Here is an 11,713-nt window from a genome sequence, read left to right as displayed (position 1 = left end):
GCGAGAAAAGGTGGGATAACGAGAGAGGAGAGGGAAAAAGTGCCAGAAAAGGAGGCAAAGAGAGAGAGAAGAGAGAGAGAGAGAGAGAGAGAGAGAGAGAGAAGACGAGAGAGAGAGAGAGAGAGAGAGAGAGATGAGAGAGAGGAGAGAGAGAGAGAGAGAGAGAGAGAGAAGAGAGAGAGAAGAGAAAAGAGAGAGAGAGATGAGAGAGAGAGAGAGAGAGAGAGAGAGAGAGAGAGAGAGAGAGAGAGAGAGAGAGAGAGAGAGAGAGAGAGAGAGAGAGAGAGAGAGAGAGAGAGAGAGAGAGAGAGAGAGAGAGAGAGAGAGAGAGAGAGAGAGAAGAGAGAGAGAGAGAGGAGAGAGAGAGAGAGAGAGAGAGAGAGAAGAGAGAGAGAGAGAGAGAAGAGAGGAGAGAGAGAGGAGAGAGAAAGAAGAGAGAGAGAGAGAGAAGAGAAGAGAGAGAGGAGAGAGAGAGAGAGAGAGAGAGAGAGAGAGAGAGAGAGAGAGAGAGAGAGAGAGAGAGAGAGAGAGAGAGATGCATATAGCGACACATGACAGTCATCGAAACACGATGAAAATGATGCGCAATTTCGCAAGTTGTCGTTTTGCTCCGAGCTGTTCTCACTGTCAAAAGTTTGTGCTAATAATCGTGTCAATTATTGTAGTTTATTTCAATTTTCGCCAAGCGCTGCGTAACTGCTTGTTTATTTACGGTTATTCGTAGCTTACGGGCAGCCGTAACAGCCGTGTCTCGCGATAAGTTTGACGACAAGTTTACAATGTCCCTCAACTAACGAGATTATTCTGAGCGCGGGCAATTTATCGCGTGTAGTGATTGACCTTCCTGTGTATCTTGCATTTTTCAGAGAGGTATCCACCAGCCAGCTAGATTTCTTCAAGATGCTCGACGAGAAAATCGAGAATGTAAGTCGCGATACTCCAACTTAATCAGTCTTTTATCCAGGCGGACAGTGACTTTTATTTACAAGAGAATTACGCTCTCGTAATTTCCTGTTTTTCCGTCCGATTGCTTCGCGAAGAACAATAGGAGACCTTGTAGTGGAGAGTATAGAGAAGAACCTAGGTGAACCTATGATTATCTCCGATATCACGTGTTATCTACGAACTTGTATCTTTTGTAAAACACTGCTCTCTCGTATCGTATCTGCTTGTCGTATCGTATCGATACAGGAAATATTATTTACTATAAAATGGTTGGGCAAAGATGCACGATATATATTACGTGCATAATTTATAATCAACATGGTCGCGTATCAATATAAAAGAGCGAAAGTTCGAGCGTTTCGACGTCGACGCTGACGATTGCTGCTGATTGTGAATCTCTTTTCGCGATATCCTTTCCTATCGATCGCGCTTCGCGCTTTCAAATCTATTTTCGCTGGAGAATCGCACGATGTATATCGGAGTATAGATTACTTCCTTCATTGTCACTTTTCTACAAAGAACCTTTATAAGCCGGCGCCGGGTCGATGAGCTTTTCGCCGAGCCTTTTTTTCACGAGAAACAATCCGCGCTATAAACTACGGACGGGAGCGGAAAGAACTCGGATCAAAAAGTTACGGTGTATTAAAAGACGCACGCTGAAGGTTGAGATATAAGAAGAAGAAGAAAAAGATTCGTACGACGAGAGTAAGTCAGCAGACAGAGAGTATCTCTTCTCGATACGGCGCGGCGCGGCGATCGGACACTCGCGATGCAAGTTTAATCAAGCGCTCGATCGCGAAGTAGCACTCGCGGAAATTACACAGTCGAGATAATGAAAAAAAAGAGTTTGCATTATTCATTCTACGCGCGGCGAGATCCTTCTTTGACTTTGGTTTAATTAAACCTGGGACAGGACGGAGGATGTTTGTCGCGCCACGAGAGATCATGGCGCGCATTCTCTGATTCTCTCTCTTAATCTTAAAATAGATGACGTGCACAAAGCTAAGGGCTCGTTCCTCTGTCCCAATTTCAGGGTCCGGACTACGACGAGAGCCTCGACACGAGCAACAGAGCCGAACGAGTGTCCAACCTGCTCCGACGCTGGGAACTCGCCAGCGTCACCTGGTCCAGTGTCTCCGATCTGAACAACACCTCCTCGCCGTCTAACCAGAAGAGTCGCGCGTCCGTGTTGAGCAGCTCCAGACAGAGCCTAAGCGCCACGGATCGGGAAGGCATGAGGAACATAGTGGGCGGCAGGCCGGAGAGCGCACCCATCTACGTACGAAACGCTAATCGCATGGACGGCCTGCAGGACAGCCATTGTCCGTCGCCGAATATGCCGAGGCACGTGCTCGAATCTATCAGTCAGAGCCCGACGCAAAGCGTGAAGAACTCGGCGACACCGCCGGGATGCGCGTCACCCATCATCGGTTCGTGTTATCATCAGGATGACTATGGCAAGGAGTGCACCTCGGCAGCCGAGCAACGGCAGCAGCAGCAGCAGCATCAGCATCAGCAACAACACAGCAAGAAACATTCGCCGTACGCCGCCGGTCCGAATCCGATGAACGGCGAATACGTGACGCAGCAGGCGCTCTACCGCGAGCAATACCTGCAACAGACCGGCATAATCTCCGTGGCACCACCCCAGTACTCGGCCGCCGGTGCGCCCGGCGGCAACGTTCTCAGGAACAATCCGTACGTTCAGCACTTTCAGATCGCGAACCCCCAGCATCCCTTCTCCGCGCCGAGGAGACGCGGCTTCAACGCCGCGCAAATGACGTGACCGGGATGGGAGCGATCGGCGAGATAAGACTGAACTCTACGAGGATCGCCGGGGGATCGGGGAGGAGAGAGCCGGTCCTATCAAGGGCCGCCGCGAGGGATGATCGGCGGCGACAGCAGCACGTCGAACAGCCGTAAGAGAAGGGGAGAAAGATGATGAGCTTCCTGAGTTTGCTAACTAATAGAAAGGCAGCGGGGGAAGGTGAGGAGGAGGAGGAGGAGGAGGAGGAGGAGGAGGAGGAGGAGAAGAAGAAGAAGAAGAAGAAGAAGAAGAAGAAGAAGAAGAAGAAGAAGAAGAAGAAAAAGAAGAAGAAGAAGAAGAAGAAGCAGAAGAAGAAGCAGAGAAAGAGTAGGAAGGAGCTGAAGATAAATTCGACAGCAATGACTGCGACGCAAATCGTACTCTGTGTTCCTAAAGGTCTCGCGCACTTCAGAATTTCTTCTCGTTTTGTACGGGTATCGAGGAAGGCGGAAGTGCGCGATATCCGACAAAGGCCTACAAAGCGTAATCCAACGGTCGAGGGAACGAGGGGAAAAGTGCGCGTGCGCGCGCGCGCGTACAAGGAATAGAGAGATTCTTTGTGTAACAAGTGCCAAAATGCTACGCGAGCAATCTGAGATCTATCGCGAGAAACGCGAGAAACTCTCGCACACATGTACTTTGCGCCCGGCGAAAACGATATTCCATTCTACGCGATTGTTTTGCGGGGAACGTGCAACATTATGTTCGCCCGTTTTGTTTTTGATTTCCTTTTCTTTCTAATCGATAGAAGAATCCCCGCATATACACACCAACGAGAGGGACGCGGCCGTTTTCCAGGGTGAAAGCACACGCGGATAATGCTTCGCCGTAGCGTTTTGTATCATTGTATTAGCGATGTGTCCGGGGAGAATATATATGTACGTACATACGCATGTATGTATGAATGAATGGATGGATAGATGGATGAATGAGTGAGTGAGTGAGTGAGTGAGTGAGTGAGTGAATGAATGAATGAATGAATGAATGAATGAATGAATGAATGAATATATATGTATGTATGTATGTATGTATGTATATACGTATATATGTATGTACGTATGTATGTATGTATGTATGTATGTATGTATGTATGTATGTATGTATGTATGTATGTATGTATGTATGTATGTATATGTATATATGTATATCCGTACGTATATATGTATGTATGTATGTATGTGTGTATGTATGTAATAAAAGAGAGTACGTACATATTTAAATGAACAAAAAAGAAAAGATCGAAATTATAAGATTCTTAATCATACACCGTGTATAGATTCTCTGTACGTACTGTATGGATACACTTAACTTAATGTGATGACTGTATATTTATATGTTGACCATGTTTAAAGTTAACGATATATAATAGTTGATGATGAGAGTTTTATATTTCATGTTACGATTACGCTCTATATACTATGGAATACACATAATCAAACTCGCTGCATCACTCTCGAACTGTCGATCTATACTTTTTGTTCTGTTGAACAATCCTCTTTTTTTACAAATAAATTCATAATTTCTCCCTAGTTGCGTTATCTCTTTCTTTCTCTTTCTCTCTCTTTCTTTCTCTCTCTCTCTCTCTCTCTCTCTCTCTCTCGCACGCGCGCTTGCGATCATTGTCGCTCTTATAGGTTTAACAAACGGAAAACTTTGTTACGACAGTAGTGGCAAGTTGAATGTGCAACGCGTGATCGTAACAGCCTTTGCAGTTATATATATCTGCTATTGTGCCGACGCTGACGGTGCACAATTAATAACACTATGTTGCAATCGTGAAAGGTGCGAGATTTATAACGAGTGCAATTGCCGCAGTTGCACTTTATCGCGTATCTTTCTTCTGCATCGAGCACTGTTTTTACGTACGTGGCGACACCGATTAAAAAATCGTAGGATACCTTTCCTGTCATACATTAATAGCTACATTGAATCTTTTTCTCAACGAGAACTTTATCGTAACGATTTCTGACTTTGATTATCTAGCGATTGTCATTTTTTGCCCGCGATTATATTCCTTTTACTACTACAATTTGAAGCCAAAAGATTGCAGAAAAATATTCGATTGCGATTTGACTTGTGGCGTGAGAATTTTATTTATCGAGTTTTTGTCATTTCTCGCGTGTGTTTGATGACTGCATTGCACTGACTCTCTCATAGGAATATTTTTTACTTTATATATGTGTATATATATATAATCGAACGGGCGTCCAATTTATTTGAAACATTGTAGTAGTCGAAAAAATGAAATTCAAATTTTATGCAAATGCGGCTACATCTGCATTAATACATATAATCAGCGCTTCAAAGACAGCGAGTTGATTTCGCTTCAAGATAATTATGCGTGCACGTGTGGATGCACATCAAAGAGAGAGGAAGACTATTAATTTCAGTATTGAAATTATCATTTTTCCAGCGATTCGAGCGACTTTACGATAACAAGACTACCAGTAAGACCTATCGATCGGTTTACAAGTTGCGTTTAACACCCAAAGACGCGACCGCCTATCGGCGCGAGTAACAAGCAGCAAGCATAGTCTGGACGTCGTAATCCGATTTGACGCTTAATGAGATTCAGGTATCGTGGAACCCGTACAACACATACGGTTGTAATCGCATTTATTCGCTAAAGGAAAAGGCACACGTTCTCGTGCATAGGAAACTTTACGTTCAAGTCTGAACGCACGCGCTTATTTTCGCACTTATTGTACAATATTATGCGCATGCTGAATCGCAAACAATTCGGTCGTTATTTTCCTTGCAATAAGTAGAGACGTGTTTTTGTCGAAGCGATTTAAGAAACACAGCGGTACATACCGCTAGTCATTTTTCCACGTAGAAGAAACGCGGATTTTATATTGTTTTATGCGAATTTTACGAAAGTTTAAACACTCCTGAGCGCGACTGTCCTTTGAGATTCGAAAAAAAAAACGTGTGCAAAAGCTGAAACTTTTCGACTTGGGGGGACTGAAACGGATGGATCGTGTATTTTAATCTATTAATTATCTATCTTACAGCTTACAGAGGTAAGAACAATCTACACAGTCACAATTTTCAAGTATCTCAGATGTCAAACATCTGACTTGTCGTTACATCGAAAAGTCAAGAGCGAAATATTTACTCTCTTGAGCAACTTATAGGTGACGACACCGACCGAGATACTATAAAGACTGTTGTCTTGCGGAATTTAGCGTACCAGAGAAATCTCGCTGTGCATTAGCGCCCTCTTACCGTGGCCGGAATATGAAAGATAGCTCGAAATAAGCATGGATGGTAAGCATGGATATGGAATAATAGGAAAAAGAAGATATCGGAAAATATCAAAAGACTATCGATACGAAAAACAGGTCGAATGTGTGTGTGTGTACGTACGTCTCCTAGGATTGCGAGACGTGAGAGAATTTGGAATAAGTTTTATTTTAAATATATATACACACGTTGGGACATTTCTTGAGTTAATAATTCCAAGTTGAAGTAACACTATAAAATTACGGTCGAAGACGTATGTACAAAATGTTTCACGAATTCCTCACTCCGAGGAGGAATTCACGGAGACATAGACCGGATTGAGACAAATATAAAATTCCCATACCATTTTGCAATATTTGCAATAACTCTCGAGTTATTAATTATAGGAATGTAACGAATGAGCACGTGTCGAAATGATCAAGAAAGATATCAAAAAAGCATCGAAGTCGCTCGGTCCAAAGCGCGGCCCACTTGATATAACGACTGTTGCCAGCGCGCGGCAAGAGGGAGGACAATGCGCGCTACTACTTGTATTTTATCTCGCCGCCGCTACTCATATTTTATCGTTTTCGTAGTCTTCGCCTTCGTCTTCGTTGCTTTCGTTGTCTTCGTCGTTTTCGTCGTCCTCGTTGTCGTCGTCGTCGTCGTCTTTGTCGATTTTGTTGTCTTCATCGTCGTTTTCGTCGTCTTCTCGTCGTCTTCTTCATATTCTTCCTCATAGTCTTCGCCGTTGTTGTCTTCTTCGTCGTCGTCTTCTTCGTCGTCTTCGTCGTCTTCATCGTCGTCTTTTTGTTGCCTTGGTTGATACGAAAATTTACCCAGGGCTGTCAGTCTTTATATTACGATCAGTGGTAATGATAACTGACAGCTTATTCTATCCTATATATCTCATAATATAAAATACAAATTGTTTATATTTGTATTTTGTAACGTTTAATTCCTACAAGTAGGTTCTTTTTTCCTTACAGAGAAAGAGCTTTGTTTACTTTTTGACATGTTGCAAGTTGCGAGTTATTTTGAAATTTCCCGAAACAATTCTCGGTAAAGAGTTATCCTTGACACGCAGCCTCGAACAGGTGTATCGTACACGTGCGGTCGAAGGACACCGAAAGCAGCGTCATCTACCGACGGTTTCTTGCAAAATGGCCGCGTCTGTCAAACGCAAGTTCCATTGACGGAAGCGAACGTTACGGGATACATTTGCACGAATACGCGCGAAACAAGGTTCGTATTCCGTTCGTTCTATGAACATTGACGCGACCGATATTTTTGTGTATCTCTCGGTGAATAATAAAGTGACTTGTACGTCTGTGGGCGTGGCGCGGCACGAATCGCTGTCAATTCTACTCGCATCGGTCTCTTCTTTTATCTGAAATTTTTTATAAAATTCTGTGACATATGCGCTCTTGTATCACGTATAGCAGCTATCTAATCTTGTCTTTAATCTGCGCTTGTAGAAATTTTTGTATTATTCTGATCTCGCATGTACCTTGCGGTTACGTCTTGAGGTTATGTCGCGAGAGATTGGGCTTGGAGACGCGTGGAATATGGTTAAACATTTACTGTTACAGATATGCTTGAGAATACGCAAGCAATTGATCTAATTTAATGTCTAATTTAAAGAATAGAATTTTTAGTTTTTGACATTTGTCAAACGCTTGGCAAACAAAGTGTCGACGCTCGCGACTTAGTTTACGTCACTGTCTGCAAATTTGTGTTTACGCATTTCAGAATGTAACTAGTTGTCTACAGGTCCACAGAGGCTAATCCAATGTTGGTAAACACAAGAATGCCGTTACGACAAAAGTAGAAGCACCCGAGACTATCCTTAATGCAACTATGGAAAAGAGAGGCAGTGCGGAACTTCTTAGTGTGGAGCAGAACAATTCTAAGAATGCCAGCTCAGATTCGCTCAACTCGGACAGCAAAAGCAGTTCGCTCAACTCAAAAATGGGTCAGGAATCGGTAAGAGCAAGTATTTATTCAATTTGAAGTTAAATCAGTCGGTATATCTTTTTATGAGTCAAACTTCAAATAGACCTTCTTTAGGAGAGCTGGGAGAAAGCGTCACATTCCAAAAGTTTTTCTTCAACTTCTACTTCAACAGATAATAACATAGTCTCTACTTTGGAGGCTAAAAGAGATAACCAAGTAAAAGTGAGTCTGTAGCAAATTTTCGAGTGTAGTCCAGAGTTTCTGTTTTTACGCAATTCTTTTGCAATTGTGACGGCATCCTTCATTTATGCAGATATTGTTTGATAGGATTCAGTTCTATCAGAGTATGATATTTTGTCCGGTGAAAATATTTTCTATTATCTATCGTGTCACTTTTACTTTGCGACACATTTGTCGCACATGTATCATCCACATTCTGTTGAGGTTGCGCTAGAATAACTCTATTTCGTCGCATGATGTTTGTAGCTAGTCAGTTATTCCGTTATTTTGATCAGAATTTGTCTGGAGGGGACACGGGACCACCACTCTTGAACGGAGAACGAGTGCAAGGCATCGCGCACGAAGTTACCTACTTGTGTCCTTACTCGGGTCCCGCCAGAGGAATCCTTAGTGTCACAAATTACAAACTCCATTTCCGTAGTATAGATCGAGAAACGCCTTATGTGGTTGAAGTGCCGTTGGGTGTCGTTAGCCGAATCGAAAAGGTCGGCGGTGCGTCTAGTAGGGGAGAGAACTCTTACGGAATCGAGGTGTTTTGTAAAGATATGAGGAATCTCAGATTTGCTCACAAGCAGGAGAATCATTCCAGACGAGACGTTTTTGAGAAGCTGCAACAGTATTCCTTTCCACTGTCACATAAGTTACCTCTATTTGCCTTCGAATATTCCGAGACTTTCTCCGAAAATGGTTGGAACGTTTACGAGCCTATCGCAGAGCTGAAAAGAATGGTATGTAGTAATAGGTGTAGGAAGAACGTGACAGGCGATTTAGAAAGTCTGAGGACTGTTTTTACAAGTATCATATATATATATATATATATATATATATATATACACACATATGTATATATGTGGCTGAAATATAAACGTGATATTTTAATTTCTGCAATCTTCTGTCGTTGCGGGTGTGTGATTTGCTTTAAAAGTTGATATCATTGTCATCAGTCTCTTGCATTTCCTTACAGGGTGTAAATAATGACATGTGGAAAATATCGAAAATCAACGACACGTATTCGCTCTGCGACAGTTATCCGGCAGTCTGGGCTGTACCTGCCGCAGCGACTGACGAGGATCTTCAAGCATCCGCGGGATTTAGGAGTAGAGGTAGACTTCCGGTGCTCTCTTGGATTCATCCGGAGAGTCAAGCGACGATAACTCGCTGCGCTCAGCCACTAGTGGGTGTCGGGGGTAAGCGAAGTCGCGAAGACGAAAGGTACGTCCAGCTCATAATGGACGCAAACGCGCAGAGTCACAAGCTTTTTATCATGGATGCTCGGCCGATGCCAAATGCCATAGCGAACAAAGCGAAAGGTGGCGGATACGAGAGCGAAGATGCTTATCAGAACGCGGAGTTGGTTTTTCTCGATATTCACAATATCCACGTCATGAGGGAGAGTCTTAGGAAATTAAAGGGTATTGCGGAGACGAGCGACTTTGTTGCCGAACAAACAAAGTTCCACTGATTGTGCTATCTTCTGTGCCAACATCCAACGTCTTTTCTTTCAGAATTATGTTTCCCTACAATCGACGAGGCTCGATGGTTATCGGGAATAGAATCGACAATGTGGCTTAAACATATCAAATGTGTTCTCGCTGGAGCTGTGAGAATCGTGGACAAAGTGGAGAATCATAAGACCTCCGTTTTAGTTCACTGCTCCGACGGCTGGGACCGAACGGCGCAGGTAATATATATATATATATAGTAGAGATGTGCGAACTATTCGAACTCGAATCGAATCGAATTTAATGTAATTCGATTCGATTCGAATCCGAATCCCTATGACTCGAATCCGAATAATTCGAAAATCTCGAATCGCGAAGATTCGAATACGAATCAAATATATTAGCGTTTGTGCGTATCAGTTATAAAACGGGCCATCTGGGCTCGTATATATTAGAACCCTTAACTTATTTTTAATTAATTATTAATTAATAATGTTTAATTACCGTAATTAACCTAACTAATAATTAATAACTTAATTATAAATTACTATGAATATTTAAATATATATTTTATTTTAAGATAATATTACAATATTAATATTCCCTTTCAAATTAAAATCTTCCATCATTATTTGCACGTTTGATATTCATGTTAAATTTTTTAATGGTTCGATTCGATTTGACTCGAATTCGAATGAAGTTTCACAGATTCGATTCGATTCGAATTCGAATTTAAAAAATGAGATTTGATTCGATTCGATTCGACATAAAAATTCTTGATTCGCACATCTCTCTAATATATAGTCGTTCTTCTTTATTCTTTGAAACGATGTCGTTCTTAAATTTGCACTTGTTACATGTCTATCGTCCCATTTAGCTCACAGCCCTCGCAATGCTAATGTTAGACCCGTACTATAGAACGGTCAAGGGATTCGAGGTTCTGATAGAAAAAGAATGGCTCAGTTTTGGACACAAGTTTCAACAGGTACCCTCATCTAAAATTTTATCCGAGTCGTACAGTAAGTAATGCGTTATGCGAGACGCTTTCTAACTTATCATTCTAATTTCTCCTTTTTGTCAGAGGATAGGCCATGGAGATGAACATCACAGCGATGCGGACAGATCGCCGGTGTTTTTACAATTTATCGACTGCGTTTGGCAGATAACCCGGCAATTCCCTAACGCTTTCGAGTTCAACGAACACTTCCTAATCACCATTCTTGATCATCTCTACTCTTGCAGATTTGGCACGTTTTTGTTCAGCAGGTACGCACGCATATAGAGGCCGATGTTCGCCCTGTGTTCACGCGAATACAAGTGTGAAGCGCACGAGTCTTAAGATTATCGTTTACAGTGAACGCGAGAGAATGCAAGAGCAAGTGAAACAGAGAACGGTCTCTCTATGGTCGTATACCAACAGTCAACTACCTCTTTACCTGAATCCTCTGTATCGATCAGGTCCAAATTATCAGCTTGTCCTAATGCCAATCGCCAGTATGCGTTACATCAAACCATGGAAGAGCCTTTACTGCAGATGGAATCCTAGCATGCGGCAGCAGGTACGCAGAACTGTCTAAACTGACGTTGACGTTGAGAGCATGATTTACGAGTTTAATGTCTTTGAGAAAGACATGTTTGTCTGTCTCTAGGACCCCGTCTATCAAAGAACGAGGGAGCTTCTAGTCTTGAAAGAGCAACTCGAGAAACAATTGGAAGAGGGTCGGCGCGAACAAGCTTTGCGAGCGAATCGATCTTTAACTTCGCCGGCGCCACCGAGGATACATTCCCCGGTTCACTCATAGCGCCGAAGGACGCCAGACCATCTGACGACGATTTGTAGTTTTGTAAATGAGCTGTAAACTTGACCCACTCCTTCGAGCCAGTACAAGATGTTTGATCGACTGAAATCCGCATGTGGATGCTTATGTACAATACGCGCATTCGATAAATTCATGCGCAAATTCATGAGCGTTTTTTTTTTATAGTCCACTCAATCATAACCGGCATATACCTCGTAATATTCCTTCCACGTAATTGCGACAATATATTACGATTATATAACGCCGATACAGACTTATCGTCCCGATTGGATACGTTT

General features: G+C 42.7%; 2 protein-coding genes across 5 annotated transcripts; both read left to right on the top strand.

Moving 5' to 3' along the window:
- The first annotated feature begins 698 nt into the window (after positions 1–698).
- On the top strand, positions 699–2,958 carry tow (target of wingless). The gene is made up of 2 exons (XM_025301539.1): positions 699–924; positions 1,979–2,958. The coding sequence occupies exons 1-2, from the start codon at positions 901–903 to the stop codon at positions 2,729–2,731; spliced, it is 777 nt and encodes a 258-aa protein (XP_025157324.1). The 5' UTR covers positions 699–900; the 3' UTR covers positions 2,732–2,958.
- Positions 2,959–7,049: 4,091 nt separating this feature from the next.
- On the top strand, positions 7,050–11,580 carry mtm (phosphatidylinositol-3-phosphate phosphatase). 4 transcript variants are annotated; one of them, XM_011156960.3, is made up of 10 exons: positions 7,050–7,222; positions 7,730–7,963; positions 8,048–8,155; positions 8,449–8,901; positions 9,138–9,585; positions 9,679–9,854; positions 10,493–10,600; positions 10,697–10,881; positions 10,970–11,174; positions 11,265–11,580. In XM_011156960.3, the coding sequence occupies exons 2-10, from the start codon at positions 7,838–7,840 to the stop codon at positions 11,415–11,417; spliced, it is 1,962 nt and encodes a 653-aa protein (XP_011155262.1). In that variant the 5' UTR covers positions 7,050–7,222; positions 7,730–7,837; the 3' UTR covers positions 11,418–11,580. The 4 variants fall into 4 exon arrangements, with proteins under 4 accessions (XP_011155262.1, XP_011155261.1, XP_011155264.1 ...); XM_011156959.3 differs by having other exon boundaries at positions 7,051–7,222; positions 7,751–7,963; XM_011156961.3 differs by lacking the exon at positions 7,050–7,222 and adding an exon at positions 7,261–7,353 and having other exon boundaries at positions 7,751–7,963.
- The last annotated feature ends 133 nt before the right edge of the window (positions 11,581–11,713 follow it).

Source organism: Harpegnathos saltator, unplaced genomic scaffold (assembly GCF_003227715.2).
Source record: "Harpegnathos saltator strain DR-91 unplaced genomic scaffold, Hsal_v8.6 scaffold429, whole genome shotgun sequence".
Lineage (NCBI taxonomy): Eukaryota > Metazoa > Arthropoda > Insecta > Hymenoptera > Formicidae > Harpegnathos > Harpegnathos saltator.
The sequence above is the reverse complement of the archived record's forward strand: the minus strand, read 5'-3'. Positions and strand labels throughout refer to the sequence as shown.